Source organism: Lycium ferocissimum, chromosome 6, assembly GCF_029784015.1.
Source record: "Lycium ferocissimum isolate CSIRO_LF1 chromosome 6, AGI_CSIRO_Lferr_CH_V1, whole genome shotgun sequence".
NCBI lineage: Eukaryota > Viridiplantae > Streptophyta > Magnoliopsida > Solanales > Solanaceae > Lycium > Lycium ferocissimum.
Genome location: NC_081347.1, coordinates 2,086,421 through 2,106,097, shown reverse-complemented (window position 1 = coordinate 2,106,097; position 19,677 = coordinate 2,086,421). Strand labels below are relative to the sequence as shown.

The window sequence follows — 19,677 nt, the reverse complement described above, 5'->3', positions numbered from 1 at the left end:
CAATCTTAAATAAAAGAACTCGACGTTTGCGAAATTTTTATCCTAAAATTAGAATTAGGAGAATTTAGTGGGAAAAAAAGGGAGATACTTGTAACATTTTTGGTCCAGCAGATTATGGTTGGTTAAAATGTAGCAGCCCACTATATTCCTTGCTCCAGCCCAATCTTTGTTCAAGGGGTCAATTGCACTTATGTATTTGTGTTGGTCTTTTATTTTTTTCCCTTCAAATGGGTTGGTCTTTAATTTTTATCCTTCAAAATCCAACTTATGACTAGCGGGTCAAAAGTTTTTTAAGAGCACAAGCATAACTTATGAATATTATGATGGGTCATTTGCACGATTTCCCTTCAAAGGCACCGGTCTTTAATTTTTGTCCTTCGCTAAAAATTCTTTGATTTCGGGTTTGAATCCCTGCTCAGTCAAAAATTTAAAAAAAAATTGCAAGGTAGAATTTGAATTCACAAGATAGAGTTTTGCCTTCATTCATAAGGCAAAAATTTGCCTTAAGGCAGAGGTTTGCCTTCAGGATTTTTTTTTTTCACTTTATTGGAATTTTGAAAACCTCTGCCTTAAGGCCTAACTTTTGCCCAAAATTAGGCCTATTCGGGCAAAAGTTAGGCCTTAAGGCAAACTTCTGCCTGAACAGGCCTAACTTTGACCGAATAGGCCTAACTTTGCCCGAAGAGGCCTAATTTTGCTACAACTTCTGCCTTGCGATTTTTTTTTTTTTAAATATTTGACTGAGCAGGAGTTCGAACCTGGAACCCATTGATTTTTAAGCGAAGGGCAAAAATTAAGGATTTCAAATTTGAGGGGTAATAATTAAAGACCAGTGCCTTTGAAGGACATTCCGCACAAAAAAATATATTATGATGCGTAGCTTATATCCCTTTTAGGCATAAGTTCAATTTTGATGGCCAAAAATTAAAGGCCAATCCATTTAAAGAGCTAACCGTACAATTACTTGACCGGGGTCATTTGCACTTATGTCCCTATTTTGTGCTGGTCTTTAAATTTCACCCTTCAAAGGGCTAACCGTGTAATTATCTAACCGAAATTTTCAGCTAAATTTTGTCACTACTCAAGAGTCAGAGCTAAAAGTTGGAATTTTAATACTCTGTCAGTGATTAGTTGGTAAACAAGAAAATCAAACATCAAATCCCATCACCATAATAACAAGTACCCATTTGATTTCTAGCCATTCTTGATAAATTTCTTCAATCTTTTACTTCAATTTTACATACCAATAAAGGTAATCCTTCAAATTCTTGATTTTTGTCTGTTTTTATTAAGTGGGGTTATGTGTTTTTGTTCATTATTTGATCTTAACTAGTGTTCTGATTATAAAAATATGTTCTTGGTATGTATTGTTAGTTGTTACAGCTAAATTTTGTCACTACTTAGAGCAAAAAGTTGGAATTTTGATAGTCTGTCAGTGATTAGTTGGTGTTCAAGAAAATCAAACAGACATTTTTGGATAAATTTCTTCAATCTTTTACTCCAATTTTACATACCCTATTTAAGTAATCCTTCAAATTCTTGATTTTTGTATGTTTTTATTAAGTGGGGTTATGTTTTTTTTATTTATCATTTGATCTTAATTAGTGTTCTGATTATAAAAATATGTTCTTGCTATGAATTATGACTATTTGCAGTAGCTAGAGGAAAATGGCAGTAGTAAATGATGATGATCATGAGCAACAAGTTAAGCAACCAGAAAAGAAGAAACCAGAGACTGAGGATGAAAAAAGGTCAAATCTTTGTTCTATTAAGAATTGATCAGTTCATTTTATTTATGAATTTATGAAAAGAAGTGTGCTTTTTAGCTGGTCATCATTTTCTTTCTTGAAACACTTTGTGTGCTCAATTTTCAAACCATGGTTTCAAACCAGCGTTTGGTCATCAATTTTCAGTCATGGTTTGAAACCATGGTTTGAACCCAAATCATCCAAAAAGCATGGTTTGGGGTTTGAAACCATGGTTTCAACTTTTTTAAATACAAAATTTAACCCATAAGTTAATATTTTGTAAAAAAAGACCCATAAGTTGGTAAATATTTTTAACAATTACCCCCATCAATCATTTACCAATCTCATTAACTTCCACCAATCTTTATTTATGTCTACCAACTTTTAATTTATGTGGGAAGATTATATTAAATAGTAGTTACATTACTATTCATGTTAAATTTTCGATTTTATTGAAGTAAAGTTTGATTAATTGATGTTGCATTTTTTAGAAAAGCCTTCTAGTAGTGTACTAATTTTGTTATAAACTATGATTTGCTCATTTGGTAAGATTGTATAAGAATTGAGAATGTTTTGATAGTTTTCACAATTTGTGGGTTTTTATGTCTATAAGAGAAAATATAACTTAAAATATCCAAATTGTATGTCCAAACATGGTTTGAAACCAGGTTTCAAACCATGTCCAAACGGGGCCTAAGTTGCTGCTACTGGTGGGGTCCGGGAACGGGCTGCACACATGGTCTATTGTACGCACCCTTGTGGTCCGGACCTTCCTTGGATCCCTCGCATACCGGGAGCTTAGTGCACAAAGGATGACAAAAGATCAAATCTTTATTCTCTTAAGAATTGACCCAGTTCACTTTATTCATGGACTAATGAGAAAAAAAAGTGTTTTAATGAAGTTTTTTAGCTGTTATTCACATTTTGTTCAATGATGACTTGTATGCAGAAGAAAAAAGATTGTTCCTGGAAGTTTGATGAAAGCTGTGGTGAGACCTGGTGGTGGTGAATCAAGACCTGCTGAGGGTAATCAGGTACACTCTTACACTTAAAGGTTTCTGAATTATGTGTTTGTGATGATGATGATGATTCATATTGATACAAACGTCGATTTCCATGAATTTTAGGTAGGAAAAAGTATTGGTTGCTCATTTTGTTTTCGATGAATTTGTATAGGTAATATATCATTGTACAGTTAGAACGCTGGATGGAGTTACAGTTGAATCGACACGGTCGGAGTTTGGAGGTAGGATTGATATGTGGAACCTTTCAGAAGCTATAGTTCTTACTGGCAAATAACTTTACTGACAAGCTGTTAGTTCTCTATTCTTGTTCGGGGTACGGAATACTGATTTATAGTTTAGTGCACATATAACTATATGATGACTTGATTTATGAATTAAATATTTTCCACCTCTACATTTTGATTTCGTCATATAACTCTCATTCTTGGATGGTTGCACTACCTTTTAGTTTTACTCTTTCTTAAATTTACTGAACTTGAACTCTGTAATTTGGAGTATGCGTATCTTGCCTTATTGCATTGAAATCTTTTCTCTTTTACATTTTTATTACTCAGGCAAGGGTACCCCAATAAGGCATGTTTTGGGGAAAAGCAAGATCATTTTAGGATTGCTGGAGGGGATTCCTACAATGTTGAAGGGTGAAGTTGCAGTGGTATATCATTTTGAACTTTTAAATTTGAATTTAGCTATTGCGATGCAAATCTGTCTATTTAAAGTCCGTCAAAAGTAAAGAAATCATAGCATTCTGTATTTCTCAGCTAAATTATCTCAAAATTGTGAATTTTTCTTTAATTTCTCCAGTAATTTTCTGATTAGTTTCATGACAAGCACATTGTCTCCGGCAGTTAAATCTACTTTTTAATACATTGTCTCCAGCAGTTAAATCTACTTTTTAGTAACCTCGTCAGAATATGACACGTCTCCAATTTTTGGACACTGTTAGAAGGGATAAAATCGATAAAGTTAAATACAATTACTAATTCAACCTGCTTTATATATGCCCCTTAATATGAGCTTGTGAAGTGATTTTTCTTTGTTCTTACATCTTTATTTGGATGAAATGAATGATCATATTTGTAGCTCACTTTTTGTTGGCTAATTTAATCTCAGTTCAAAATGAAACCTGAAATGCACTATGGAGAGAAGGATTGTCCAGTTGCTGTCCCAGATAACTTTCCTAAGGATTCTGAGCTTCATTTTGAGATTGAGTTGATTGAATTCTCCAAAGTGAAGGCAAGAATTCTCCTACATCCTTTTTAGTGCCAATGAAATGAAAGTTGCAATACAGATCAATCTGCTCCCTCTTGTTCCTTGGTGCTTTCTGTCATGTACTCATATGAATTAGTGCCTTCATTGCTTTGTTGGATCTGTATGTCCTGCTACTTTTTCCTGACTATGGCACCTCTGATATCACTTATGTTGTCCCTTGTTTGATATGATGATGATATAAAATGAAGAACTAGGGATTCATATAGCCGACCGCAACTTGATTGGGATTGAGGCGTAGTTGTTGTTTTGTATGGTACTTCTCTCTTTTTTACTCCATCTGATTGTTGCAAATTGCTATTAGAAGAGTGGTGGTACTGCAAAAGGAAATGTTCTACTTAGAAGAAGTAGCAATCATTTAAGGAAGTTTCTATCATTTTAGTTTCTTTTCCTATTTTCTAGTTCTTTATAGTTTGTTTTGTTATTTTTTTCCCTTTAACAGATCAGTACTAGATTTCCTGAAGTTGTGCGAAAGCTTTTCTCTCAGACCATTGAATTCTTACTTTATTTTCCTCCCTTTTAAACGAAAACTTTTTGGTAGTTCCATTTATGGTAGGATGTATCTCAGGGATTTATCTTTTTCTTTCTCAGGTGATCACTGATGATTTGGGAGTCCTAAAGAAGGTATAAAGCTTGCTGCTTAACAGTAATTTTCCTTCTTCTATCTTCACACCCTCAGTAACCTATTTGAACACTTGAGTAAAATGTGTGTTGAGTATGTGCATCTGTGTCTTGTCACTATCTGGTGTTTTTATTTGGTAATCAGTGTAATAAGAAGAAATATTGTTAGCTTGCAATTTTCAAGCATATAACACAACAACATGAACGAGAATTTTTATAGCATATGTGGTTTCAAAATGGCATATTGGACTTAAGTGTATTGTATGTAATAACTAATAAGTGAAATGATTGTTTTGGGATGTTAAACAGGTTATCGAAGAAGGGCAAAGCTGGGAAACACCTCGGGAACCTTATGAAGTAAAAGCTTGGTATAGAAACCCTTCTTTCTCCTGAGGCTGCTAGCTCCTATGGATGCTGCATTGGTAGTTGTAGATATGTGAGTCTGTAAGTGTCCCAACAAATCCGTATAATCTGAATTATGATTTATTCTAGGATTTCGGCGAAGGCAGGGGATGGCAAAGTGATTCTATCACGGACTCAGGATGAACCATATTTCTTCACATTTGGTAAATCTGAGGTTCGGCAATGATTTCCATTAATTTGTCTAAAAATTTTCTATGCCTTCTTGATCGCAGGTGTTTGCTCCAATATTTAATAATTCCCCTTGCGTACCAGTCTTCCTTTTTTTCCTTAAATTTTGTGCTAGTCAAACACCACCACATAAAAATTGGGACAGAGGGAGTACTAGTTTCGGAGATTCATTTAATTGAGTTGGATACCAAGCTCCTTAGTCTTGCTGTCCAGGAATCCAAGGTTTGAATTTCCTTTTATCTTGACTACAATGTATCTAATCTTGGGCTCTGTTTTCACCGACTCTAGGTACCCAAAGGTCTCGAACTGGGAATATCAACCATGCCACGTGGAGAGAAAGCAGTCATTTATGTTAAAAGCCAATATTATACAGAATCTGCCTTAATGCCTGTGGTAGAAGGTGTTGATGAAGTTCATTTTGAGGTGGAACTTGTTCATTTTATTCAGGTAGATGCTGTAAATCTTGATTCCGGGAGTGCTTCTTTCTATTGCAGGAAATATTCTTTTATGTTTTTTTTTTTTTAGTATTCTTAATCTTCAACTTTGATTCACATTATCGTAGATGAAACAAGGTCTTTGCTGTGTTATATGGACTTTATCTTTGATTTCTAGTACTAGCATTCCACATTCATAAGGATAATGTGAACATCTGTACAAGCATAAATATATATATGCAACTGCCTCGGTGTCTCACTGAGGTTAAGCTTATATGCCTGAGACCAAAAGAAAGGAACATGCTTCTTCAAAGCATATGTTATATCCTGAGGTGTGAATTTGGTTTCTCATATTTTTTTCAGATTTTTGGGCCTCGTTGGAGGTAGTGAATCACTTCTAGAATGATGGAAAAAGCTAATAAGAGAAATATACATAGGGCCTAGGTCATTGATAAAGAAATGAATCTTGGGCCCAAGTCAACCCCAAAAGGTGTGAATTTGGTTTTTCATATTTGTTTCGGATTTTTGGGCCTCGTTGGAGGTAGTGAATCACTTCTAGAATGATGGACAAAGTTAATAAGAGAAATATACATTGAGGTCATTGATAAAGAAATGAATTTTGGGCCTAATTCAACCCCAAAAGCTTTCTTTTGGGGTTGAGTTAGGCCCAAGGTCCATTTCTTTATTAGTCATATTGAACAATAATGATCTGAAAATGCTTAAAAAGGATAAAGTAGACCTAGAACCATATGGAAAGAAGTCGTCTCGAAGACTTACACATAGCTAAGAACAGAACAAATAGAAGCAAAGGAATCCATTATAGGTGATATCGACTAGTCGGGCTTTAGAATTAGTTGTTATTGTTACACTTACATTAGGTCGATGTTTGTCAGGAGTCTTTTTAGTCTAGTTGGAAACTTATTTATCGCTAGGGTATACGTGAGGGATTTACGGGACCTTTAGTATTAGAGAACTCCTAATTTTCCGAGTAAGACAAATTATTTAGGAATGGAATGAAATGCGTCGGAATGAAATGCGGGAATGAATATATAAATTCATATGGCCCCCAAACTAATTGGATTGAAGCATGACTGATTGAATGATTGTCATTTTGAGATATGAGAATGTCAGAAGAAACTTCAAGGGCGTTTTCTATGCATTTGCTTACTATTTTGGGGCCTGACTTTTTAAGTTCAGTACAATTTACAATTTATGGAAGAGCAAAGAAGTTGTCTGCTCAATTTATCTTTCACAGTTTTTGGCTATGAAGAATCTAAATGAGGATATTGTTGACGCAGGTGCGGGATGTGCTTGGAGATGGACGCCTCATAAAACGTCGAATACGTGATGGAAGAGGTACTGTTGAGACTTAAGTTCCAAGCATAACTTTGAGCTTAAATACCTCTTCGGCACCTCTCATATCTTAATGCAATAACGACAATTCAGTTCTACTTTTGGTTTTCTAATACTACTTTTATCAGAATCAAATAATCTGGGTCCTACAATGCGCTCTATTTGTTTTCCATATGGTGATTCATCACGTTCCCGCGTTCACACAGGATTTACTTCCCTAAGTTAACCTCTTTTTCATGAATTCTTTGTTATTGTTCTCAAGTATTAAACTGCAGTATTTATGATTGTCATCCTGAACTATTTTAAGAAAGCTATAACCCATTTATTTTACTTAATCTGGTTTGGTTATTTGCTCCCTTTAGGGTAAATACAATTGAATTTGGCATAACCACAAATTGGTTAAATCTCTTAAACAATAATAATGGTAATGTTCTTAATTAGGCACCAAGGCCATTTTTATATTGGACTATGTTATAGTATTAGCTGCATTCTTGGCTAGAAATGATAATTGTTTTGCTTGGTTTCTGTATGAAGGCGACAGTTTGGTATATTCTATTGCACCGGCTTGATAAGCTTTCTTCACTCTTGTATTTAAGATGTTACCTATTTGATGGAGGTTTTAGATGTTCTTGTCATTTCAATGCTGTGTAAACCTTTATGTTGTTTGTTCTTTTTGTGTTTTTAGTCATATAGTTGAAGCTTATCTACGATAAGGTTAATATTAACTGAAAAGCTTTCTCACTTCTATGAAATGATTAGGTGAATTTCCTATGGATTGCCCTCTGCAAGACAGTCTACTGCGCGTACACTACAAAGGTTTTCTTCTTAATGAAGAAAAGACGGTGTTCTGTGATACAAAAATCGACAACAATGGTCAGCCTTTAGAGTTCAGCTCTGGAGAAGGACTTGTAAGTCACTTGACTTCATAAAGTGATCTATTCCTTGTTTTTGTTTAACTTTTATTTCACCATTGTAAATATGGCTTGCTTATATGGAGAGAAAATGACAAAAATTGTCCCTTATATTTGAGAGTTGGTTCAAAATAATCCTTTAAGTATGCACTTAATAGTTTTGGTCCTTTAAGTTTGTCAAAAGCTAAAACTTCTAGTCTCCGTCAAATATTTACCAAACTCTGTCTGATAGATTTGATGGAAACAGTGGGAAAAAATATTGAAGCACAAATACCAAGAAAGTCCCATCAAATACTAAAATATGCAACACAAAAAACTGCACTAGACACTAAAAAGATACAAAAGTAACAGAAATTATACCTCAAAAAGTTGCACCAGACTCGAGAAATTAATCAAAAACAGCAGAAACTACAAAAGTTGTACCTCTAAATGTGAGTTCACGCTAATTTCCTCTCTTTTTTTTTTTTTTTTTTTTTTTTTGTGGCATAGTTCGTCAAATCTAACCGACAGAGTTCGGTAACAATGTGATGGAGACTAAAAGTATTAAACTTTTGGCAAACTTAAAGCACAAAAACCGTTCAGTACATACTTAAAGGACTATTCAATGTAGTTAAACATTCTTTTGGTTTTAACTCTTTCAGTTTGTATGATTTTGAGTTCTCCATTCTCTACATCAGGTTCCTCAAGGGTTTGAAATGTCCGTTCGTTTGATGTTGCCTGGTGAGGTATCTCTTGTAACATGCCCACCTGATTATGCCTATGACAAATTTGAAAGGTTAGGAGGTAGAAACCTTGGGCTTGTACTTTTGCCTTTTCTTGGTGCTTCCGGATGCCATCTGTTCATCATAAGCACGTCTTTTCTGATGAGAACTTTCCACTGATAGTAGCATTTTACAATTCATTTTCATTGACTCAGGCCAGCTAATGTTCCTGAAGGTGCTTATGTGCAATGGGAGATCGAGCTTCTTGACTTTAACACACCGAAGGTAAAGTTACCAATAAAAAATTTGCTGCACTGGTGAAGATTGTCGTGTTCTTGATTTTTCTAGTTCACCGGACTGAATTCTTGTGCTCTCCATGCAAATTACAGGACTGGACTGGTTTCAGTTTCAGAGAAATAATGGACGATGTAGAAAAGATCAAAGGCACGGTATGTATAAAATGAATGTGTGCAGAAACTTTGAGCAATACAGATAGTCTGCTACTTTTTAAATGATTATTGAGTTTCTACGGTGGATATATGTCTATAGCTTGGAGTATGATTGGTATACGAACCCGTTGAATAATCAGGTGCTTTGTCCTATCATTAATATGGATGCTTGGGACTAGGTTTAGTGTCTCAATTGTTAACTTGTAATCCGTATGTATTCATTTTAAGGGAAGTTATTCGCTGCAACATGTTCCTTTTCAGGGTAACAGGCTTTTCAAGGAAGGGAAATTTGAACTTGCCAAAGCAAAGTATGACAAGGCAAGTGCTGGCTTCTCTTGTCTTATCTCTCTCTCTCTCTCTCTCGCTTGACCGGAAGTTCTGATGTTTTTTTCTCCAACTTTTGGATTAACTTCAATTGGGATCGCTGCTCAAATTGATTGTTCTTTCTCACTAGCTGAGATCGGAGCTCTATTACATTTTGTTGTCACTTAAAGGATTGACTTAATAATGTGACTAACTTTTGTCTACTGTTAGCATCATGATCTAATTTCCCTGCACCATGATCCTTGCTGCCAAATAAGTTTCTTAAGTCATTTGTTTTGTTATTAATTATAATCGTCAGAGTTTTAATACTTGCCGATGGTCCATCTGAAACAGCCTCTCTATCCCACAAAAATAGGGGTGAGGTCTCGTACACCCCACCCTCCTTAGACCCCACTTGTGGGACTATACTGGTATGTTGTTGTTGTTGTTGTCAGAGTTTTAGTACTTAAGGTTTACCTGTTTAATACTTTTGATTGATTGCCCCTCCGTTACATTGCTTTCTGATCTCTATTTCAAAGCAATCAAGAACCTTGGAATTTGCTTTCTATAAATATCCGTTCAAAATTGAAGATGTTGCTAGCTATTGAATCTTCAAACTACACATTTATGAGAAACCAGGGTTCCATAAAGTTAGATTTTCCATTTTATGCGGCGTCTCTATTTGGACCGATGAGGAATTCTAAACTTTAGGGATGAATTTTAAACTCGTATTTTTCTTACAGGTGCTCCGGGAGTTTAATCATGTTCATCCCCAAGATGACGAGGAGGGAAAGGAATTTGCAAACACCAGGGTAATTTTGTTTACAGAACAGATTATATTATTTTTTTTCCGAAAAGAGGAAAAGTTTGCTTTCATTACAATCTAAATGATTAGTTATATTTCTTTTCTGTCAATTTTCGACATCCTAAAGGCTTTTTTTTTTTTTCCTTTCCATTGTGAATGTACACAGAATTTGTTGCATCTCAATGTTGCTGCCTGCTTACTGAAATTGGGAGAGCATAAGAAGTCAATTGAGGCGTGCAATAAGGTGTCCCTCGAAGTTTTCTTTTTCTTTTCCGAATCCAGTTAGACTTGTTTCTGATGGTATTGTGTAGGTGTTAGATGCAAATCCCGTTCATGTGAAAGCTCTCTATCGACGTGGGATGGCCTATATGGCTTCTGGAGATTTTGAAGAAGCAAGAGCTGATTTTAATAAGGTAGTTTCTTCTTGTATTTAGGCTATTAGGGAAAAAAGTACTCGGGTATTTGGAATTTTACAAACAAGGAAGTCGCCATGTTGTCTGTATTGTTCCTTGAATTTGATAGTCCCTCAAACTTTAAAATGCTCTAGGTCTTTCCATGCATCCACTATCATTTTGTGAGAAACAACGCGTCATAACCTGACCCAGGAATCCTGCCTTATTTTACGATAGAGTAAAATTTATACTAATATTAGGTGCTGAAATATTATTCTAAGTTTCACGTGCAATGCTTGTAGATGATGAGCATCGACAAGTCATCTGAGGCAAGTGCAAAGGCAGCTCTTTTGAAACTGAAAAAGGAGGAACAGGTTAGTAGTTGTTCTGTGCATAAACTTTTTATCCATTTAAGTTTTCCGACACTAATTTCCAATTATTCGGACGAGCAGGATGTTGAGAGGAAGGTTCGTAGGCAATTTAAGGGACTGTTTGACAAAAGACCTGGTGAGATCTCTGAAGTCGGGACTAATGACAGAGGGGATGACGAGGTTACAGGTGAAAAACTTGATAAGGATGATCTCGACAATTTAGACGACCATGAAGAGAGAACTCATCAGACCACAGCGCCTCCACCTCGCTCAGGTATTTTTGCCCAATTGAGAAAGCTTTTCACATCTGTTGGCCTGAACAGATGCACCATATTGTGAGGAGATTCAAAACCACGAAATATCCTGCAATGATCTCGCAACATCATTTCGGTTCTGCTCAACCATTAGGTGGTTTTACAGTCAATCTCTCCAAAAAGAGAAACATAGAAGGTGATTGTTCACTGTGACAACACAATAAATTGATGAAGATGAGAAAACAGAAGAACAGAAAACTTCTATTTTTGACATAGATGATGTTGCTGTAGTTGTTCATAGATATTATGGAGTTATTGATCCTGATAATGGGATTTTCTTTTCTACCTACTAGCCCAGAGCAACAGAAATCTCTAAATTATAGCTTTGTGGAGGATACTAAATGACTAATCTGAATCATTTCAACTTCTAATTTACTAAAGTACAGTCGAACCTCTATAACGGCTCCATCTGTTCGACTATTTTTTTGCTGCCGTAGGAAATGCTGTTATAGAGAACATATAGTATAACATAACATGAAAAATTGATTCTAAAGAAAACTTGCCGTTACAGTGTAATGTTGTTATAGAGAAAGACGGTCATTGGGAGGTTTAACCGTAATCTTAATTACCCAAAAGGCCAAGAAGTGTCTCTATGTGCATGAAAGAGTTCAACTTTTAACTAATGGACTGATTCTTTATTCATTTTTTAAGTGCTCTTACGAAGTCCATTTTCCTAGTGTGCACTTGTCTTTCAGTTCTTATGTGGAGGATAGTCATCTTGATGATTTGGTTGTTTTATTCCGAGATTGTTATACCCTTGAATCCATTATGAAGGGTGTGCCCTAACTGTCAATGAAGTGGAAGAGATTCACGAGATCTCAGGTTTAAAATCTCAATGGTGGCAACACACTGGATTGTTTGGTTGGTGGAATAAAGGATAACAATCACGGAATAAAATGCGGGATTATTTTATCCTGTGTTTGGTTATGGGTATCAATTAGTCGTGGGAACCATTTTATACTAAAATGGTGGGATTAGTTATCTCATATAGAAGGTGGGATAGTTAATCTCACGGGATATCTTTATCTATTCCATCCTTGTGATTTCGTCTCATCTATCCAAGCTTTGGTAGAGTTATTTTGGTGAAAGATCGCACATATCCCAATAAAATCGGTTGAGATGTGCACAAATTGACTCTGATACAGTAACAAAATCTAAATTCTTTTCAACTCTATAATGGATGGCAACTTCCAAGGTCTAATGATTCTTGTCCCATATATTAATAATAGAGCAAAGATTCCACTATATTATATCCTCATAGAAATTTAAATAAAATTTAGATATCAGAAAGTAGTGCACAGGGATTATCCCAATAAAGGGCAAAGATACTACTGAAATAGGGACAAAAGTGCATGGGGATTAACTCATTGGGCAATGGAACAGTACAAAATTTGCTGTTAAGTTTGAAATTTTGAAATTTTTTGGGGGCCAGAAAGTTTTTATTTGAATCCAGCATATAAAGCACATAAAAACCCCAATTTTGTCCATTGTATTTGAACAAGTCTACTTTTCAATGATTGGAGAGATATAAGGGTTCATGATAAAATAAGCTTTGATTAATTTTCAAAATGTTAGTCAACGTTAAGATTTTATTGGACAAAAATAAAAATAAAAAATGATATTTTTCTATATTTAGTAAATGATGACTTTGAACTTCTCACTTTACCCTAACGTCATGCTTTATAGCTACACAAATATTTATGACTTGTTTTAGATCAAAAGTTCTAAAAGTCTTTTCATTGTTAAAATTTGTGTACAATCAAATACCTTCACATAAATCGAGACGAACGGAGTATTTTTTCTTCATTTTAACCCAAAAAAAGGAAAACATATTCAAAGGAGTATGGAAGGGTGGGGGACCAAAATTTGGTGAAAATAATAGTGTCAAAAGTCGTAGGCGTCAGTTCATATAATAGCAGACCAAACTATTTTAGTATCATATTGCTGGACACTTTGTTCATCTACTCTTTCCTTTCTTTAAAGATAAGATTCTCCAAGCGTGCGTCTAAAACTACAGTTGGCAGAAGACCATACTTTTATGATTTATTTTTATATCTGATATTCGAAATTCACTTATCTAATTAACTTTTTATACAGGATGATTAAACTATGCGGAGGATTAAAACCACCGAACCGCAACTTTACGCGTCGCGTCCCCCTTAAGTGTCCACACCCCTTAGCCGTGTAAACACGCGCTCGCATACCTGTAGAAAATGCGATGTGGTTGTCCACGTAGATATCCACGTAGATAATTACAACCCGACCCAAGTTACCCATTTATTTTAACTTTAAACTAAACAGGTGGGATTTAAACCTTTATCTCAAAATTTCAACCCTCACCGATGGTTTGTCTCCTTCATATGTTCTCTGAAAGCACGTTTCATTTATATATTCCATTACATTTGTTCAAAATTATAGGGGAGTGAGTAGATTATTTCTCCTCCACCAATGAGCTAATCTAATAAATAATTAACTTTAATAGAAGGAGCCCAAACAATAAGCATTCAAGGATACGGCTAACTCGCATTTTCATATTTTCTTTTGTTATTTCTCTATCATGATGCTTTCCTTTCCAAAAAAAACTCAACTTTGAAAACGAAAGTCACCACACACTATCAATGTATTAAGTTTTCCTAATACTAATAACCGATACAATACAAAGAATCGGCCAGTATAAAATACGTAAACGAACATGCATAACTAAACATAACTAAATATTAGTTTCTTAGACTTTTAGTTAAACACAATAAAATTTGACTAAATTCGCATAACTAAACATAACTAAAAGTTCGCCCCTTTGACTTTTTAGTTAAACACAACTAAAAAGGAGGACCAAGATAACTAAACATAACTAAAGTCGTTATTCTTACAGTACTTTTAGTTAAACACAACTAAAACGCTCTTTTTTTGATCCGAGGGATAACTAAATATAATAAAGCCAGCTGTTCTCCAAAGATATTAATTTTCATTTCTAAGAAAGTATGCCTCTATTTAGCTTGCATTTTAATCTTCTTTCTATTGATATTGTTCAACTCACATTTAATTAGTTGTAATTAACAACAATTAACATTTATAGGTTTGAGACAAGCAACCCAAGCGATATGTCCAACTTAACGAATATAAGTAAGTCTAGATTTTTATTCATTTCTATTTTTAAAGTAACATAAAAAAACTTAACAAATGTGAGTTTGTGGTAATTAAGTTATATCCCAAAGAAATTAACAAATCAATATTTAATTCTATTCGTATATATTTCAAAACCTAACAATAAATTGTTCGAATTCGTCAAAACAGTATCTAATTAATGACAATGGTTAATATAATGGTTTTAACAATTAACATATTTTCCGGCCACTACAACGCAACCCATAATTAGTCTAGTATTATAAATCTTGGTTCAAAGATTAATTCTTTGTAAGAAAATTGATGGCAAAGAGAAGAAATTTAATTTATTCATTTGATTGCAAATTTCTAATAAATGGTGGAGGAGAATGGGGGTGTGGTGTATAAATAGGAGTTTATAGAGAGAGAGTTCATAATTTAAAATATTGTTTAAAATGGTTATTTTAAATTTTTAACCGGTCTCCACAATGAAAATCTGACCCCTCACGCGCCAACGAACATTTGAAGTCACAAAAAAATTGAAGGATCAGTGGACATTTCCATGGGGACGCATCGAATAAGAAAAGCAAAGTTCGGGGGGGTTTTTAATCCTAATGTTTGGTCAATTATAAAAAAGTTGAATTCGGGGGTCTCTCAAGCGCTTTTGCCTTTATTTTTATATCTGATATTCGAAATTCACTTATCTAATTAATCCAAATTCACATTACGTAGAGCGCATTAAACAAAAGATATTTACGAGGTTTCAAGTTTATATTTTGTGACAAGTAATATGATGTTCTTACTTACTAGTAAGGTATTCATCGAAAGAAAATTTCTCTCAAAATTAATCATTAGGTTATTTTTTTCCTCATCAGAACAATAAGGTGTTTATGCTTTACTAAACTTGTTGAAGAGGTGATGAATCCCTTCCTGAAAAATTATATATTACATACAATGTCAAAATTAACTAAATTATAAAAAGAGAGAGCTTAAGAAAAATTTTAATTCTTGAATTTATATATCAAATACCTATCACATCCCTTAATGGTCCAAACTCCAAGCCATGAACTTCTCGAGGAGCACAAAAAAGCAAAGCAAACTTTGAAAACGATCTAACACTAGTTAGTTCTTTTAGATTTATCAAAGACTTTTGATCAAAAAGAATATATATTAAAATAACATCGATAAGAAAATATTAATTTCTAAATAAAAAAATATAATTTGACTAAATTGCCCCTAATAAAATATGCATTGAGATTTGATCACATAACATTTAATAGGGGCAAATTTAAAAAAATAATAGAGTTTATTCTTTTTTTCTTACTTGCAAGTACATTTTTTTATCTAAGGAGTACTAGTTAGTTATATATATACAAGCCAGCTGTTTCCTCTTAATTTTCATTTAATTTTCTCTTTTATCTCCTTTTTGGCTTCTTTCTATTGAATTTACTCTAGCTCCTTTATTTAATTAGTTGTCTTTGGTAAGCATTTATCTTTTAGGTTTGGCACCAGCTAATGCCTTGCTCTTCCGAATAAGTAAGTCCCGTGATGCTTTATTCATTTCTTTTTTCGAAAACATTTTCAAAACAAAGCAACAAAAGATTGTATAGATTTGACTTAGAAAAAAAAGACATTTTAATTCTATTTTATGATAGTTGCTGGAGGCATTCGTCAAAACACTATCTAATTACTATTATTATTTAATATAATTTGTAAAAAAATATTTTCCAGCCACTACTTAAAAACCAAAAATATTCTCTTCTCAGAACTATGCTTTATAAAAAATGATATTCTTTGTACCAAACACTCAATTAAATCACTCCTTTATTCATTTGATTGGCAAAATCTTAATTCGAGGAGAATGGGGCGTAAGTAGATCTACATAAGTTTATTGAAGGTTCATAATCACGAAAGATTATGGTGAGGTGATAAGTATTAACGGTCTCCACAATGAATATCTGACGTCAGGTGGGATATCAAAAAAATTGAAGGATCAGTAGACATTTCCAACATCGAATAAGAAAAGAATTTCTTTTTCTAATGTTTGGTCAATTATAACAACAAGAAAAGAAATAGGTCCTCTTCTAGCTGGCTCAAATTTAATTTAGTGAAGAAAGAAGAGATAGTAGAACTGATAAGACATGGTTGGTAAAGAATCAAGAACAAAAGATATTTAACGATGTGACAAGTAATATATTTTTGTTCTTACTTACTAGTATATGCTTTTTACAGCTAAGAAATTTCTCTCAAAATATATGTGACACTAATATTCTTTTTACATTGTCAAGGGCTGTGATTGGACAGATTAAATTCGTCAGAGGAAGTTAAACTTTTAAATTTATAAGTTCTAAATTAAAAAAAAAAAAAAAAAAAAAAGAGAGAGAGAGAGAGAGAGAAGAAGAAAGTTACTGATTCTTGAATTATGATATATACCAATTAAGTAAATTTTTCTAGTACTGATATACGGTCTGGTGCGCCATAGCTCTATATTTTGCCGAAACCGTAATTAGAATGCTAGCTCCGCCCCTGAAATTTTTCGATCGTTAATCAAAGATTTTGAGTTGAAGATTTGAATATATATTAAAATATTTTCGGTAGGGAACGAGCGCTTCTCTTTATAACATAATTTGAATTTTTTCAATTAATGAATTAGTTTGAAGTTTCTAGAGTTAAAGAAAAATAGTATACCCTTCTTTTTGTTCTTACTTGCAAGTATATGTTTTACAGCTAAGGAGCTTTTTCAAGTTATATGGGACAGTGATATACTTTTGCTGTCACTTAGAAGCATATGTTTTTACAGCTAAGAAGTTTCTTCTCGAGTCTACAACTTACTGATTGTCTTAACAACTTTTCTAGTTTGGCAAATATAAAGAATCTGCCTTCCAGCGAAGGCAACTTTTTTGTTTTTTCATTAATATATATTTCATATCAAACACAAAGTTTTTCAAAAGACAGTGATTTTAGAAATTTGTGGTCTAAGATCATAAAATTTCTTTGGTTATAGACTAAAATTTATGATCTTAAAACATATTACCAGTGATAGGTAAGGGTGTATTTAGGCTTTGGAATGTCAAAATGCGGTTCTAAATTAATAATTTATACATATTTATAATCTTTAATATAAAAGAATCAAATTCTTAGATATAATTTAAGGAAAGTCTCAGAAATGGTAACCACATCTTTAGCACCCGCCCAATGTGTATATATAAAAGCTTGTCATTATGGATAAAATAAGAAGTAAATGTTTATTTTTTCTGAAATAGACAAATTGGGGAAAAAAATGCTATTATATCTAGGAGTAAAAACTTACCTCACTAGATGTTTACACCAAATTATATTAATTTATTATGATTATATTATAAATCAAGGTGAGAATGTGTAATTAATTATCTAAAGTTGAGTAATCGAAGTGTACTGTAATCATTAGATTGGTGGAAACACTGTGGTTTTACCCTTTCTAAACCCAAAAGAAGACCATTCTCTAAACGTGGTTAAATGCAATTAGACGCTAATAAACTATTTGAGACATTATGACTCAAGTACAATTAGATTTGTCCAAAGGCTTTAACAAAGAAAGAAAAGGAGAAAGGGGGATTAATATAAATGACTTTAATTAACACCTAAATCTTCTTAATCCACTTTTAACAAGGGCCGGCACAACACTCCGAAGTACTTGTCTTCTTAGTAGCAAGCATATTGCCTATAGGTAGACCCCACCATTATTTTGTATTTATATCATTTCTTTTTTATTTATTTTGTTGTTATTATTATTATTATTAATAATAATTTTTGTCTAATCCATAACATAATTTGATGTTTTTCAATTATCATGAATTAGTTTGATTAATTTCTAGAATTAAATCAAGATATTATATTTGTTTTATTTAGACTTGAATATTGAAAACTTAGTGACGTTTCGGGTCAAATCTCAGAAGAGGTAAAATAATCTTAGATGATATCTTTCTACCCGACTAAACCTTGGTAAAAAAGCTATTGATTAGGCAAATTTGATGGCCGTTAGTATGAGCAAGGGGGTTCATCCAAATCTCTTTTACAGGAAAATTGCACTATAAAAGCATGGTAAAAAATTATTTGTTATGTATGTATAATAGATGTTGATACATGCTATCTCTAACTACCATTGGCTCAACCATTACCAGTGAAAAATAGCAGATATTCGATTGGAATAATCAAAATGCGCGCAAAGTACTGCTCCAAACACTATTATTCATATAAAAGAAAAATATCCGTATAATTTAAGGAAAGTCTCAAAATAGTAAACATCTTTAGCACCTTGACAACATGTAATCCTTGTTTTTTGCTTGACCATCATCAGCTTCTACAATGGTCCTAATTTTTTTTGCTAACCCAAACTGTTGTAGAATTTTTGGAGTAAGTGGTTAGTACGAATATGCACTAAAGTCTGTTCACCAATTAAATCTTTACGTGACCGACCACGGCAAATTAATAAATGAACCAGGACACATGTACAATTTTTTTCACTCTGAGGGTAATTATATTTGTTATGAATCCATCCATATCTATAGCAAATGGTACGAATATGGAGAGTCACAGAATAATTAAACTAACGAATTTTAGTGATCATGTATTGTCACAATCACAAAAAGTCACTATCAGTATTTTTCTTCTCTAAAATTAATGTTTACCGGTTACTTTTCGACCTCATTTTTGAAAAATAAAATAGAGTTCACAAATCACTTTTGTACCTTATCTTTGAAAAATAAAATAACGTTTATGGGCTACTTTTATCGTTAGAAAGAATCACTAACTTAAAGCCGTGACTGTATTCTAAAATTCTACTTGTAAAATTAAAATTTCAAAATAATGGATTTTTCTTTATAAATTATAAGGTTTAAGAATTAACTATTAATTGTGAATTTTCTCGTATTTTCGACCATAGCTTTATATTAATTAATATCAGATAACTAGGCTGCTCTTGTTTAATGTGGATCCTACTGTTTATCCAAACAATTTTATGATTTGCATAAATAAAAACAAGAGAGTTCGATCCTACCGTATTTTTGGTGTAAGGAATAATGATACACAAAGAATGAAGTGCATTTCAAGTTGTAGTTTAGCGATCAATGAAGCGAGATAAAAATTATAGAACACCTTCCAATCTTAGTAGTAGATTAAAAGACGTTTAGATAGGCTTCATTGGATAGAGCTATCATGAACCACATGCAAGTGAGAGCTATCAATAACTTGCCCAAACTGACTCGAACAATATCCGTAAAAATTCAACCGGAAGAATAATGCTATTGCGAGAA

The 19,677-nt window shown here is 33.3% G+C and overlaps 1 protein-coding gene across 1 annotated transcript; it reads left to right on the top strand.

Annotated features, from left to right (window-relative positions):
* Positions 1-1,061: 1,061 nt before the first annotated feature.
* On the top strand, positions 1,062-11,664 carry LOC132058878 (peptidyl-prolyl cis-trans isomerase PASTICCINO1). Its single transcript, XM_059451263.1, has 21 exons — positions 1,062-1,252; positions 1,656-1,751; positions 2,698-2,782; positions 2,925-2,994; positions 3,328-3,425; positions 3,884-4,006; positions 4,631-4,663; positions 4,970-5,028; positions 5,153-5,237; positions 5,540-5,698; positions 6,984-7,041; positions 7,798-7,946; positions 8,627-8,724; positions 8,866-8,935; positions 9,040-9,099; positions 9,361-9,417; positions 10,146-10,214; positions 10,374-10,451; positions 10,519-10,620; positions 10,902-10,973; positions 11,052-11,664. Exons 2-21 carry the CDS (start codon positions 1,669-1,671, stop codon positions 11,307-11,309), a joined length of 1,866 nt encoding a protein of 621 aa, XP_059307246.1. The 5' UTR covers positions 1,062-1,252; positions 1,656-1,668; the 3' UTR covers positions 11,310-11,664.
* The last annotated feature ends 8,013 nt before the right edge of the window (positions 11,665-19,677 follow it).

Excerpts from the sequence above, each read along its gene's own strand:
- LOC132058878 (XM_059451263.1), top strand. The coding sequence starts at position 1,669 with ATGGCAGTAGTAAATGATGATGATCATGAGCAACAAGTTAAGCAACCA. Across the intron at positions 1,752-2,697 it reads GAGACTGAGGATGAAAAAAG|AAGAAAAAAGATTGTTCCTG; the intron begins GTCAAATCTTTG and ends ACTTGTATGCAG. Across the intron at positions 10,974-11,051 it reads AACTGAAAAAGGAGGAACAG|GATGTTGAGAGGAAGGTTCG; the intron begins GTTAGTAGTTGT and ends TCGGACGAGCAG.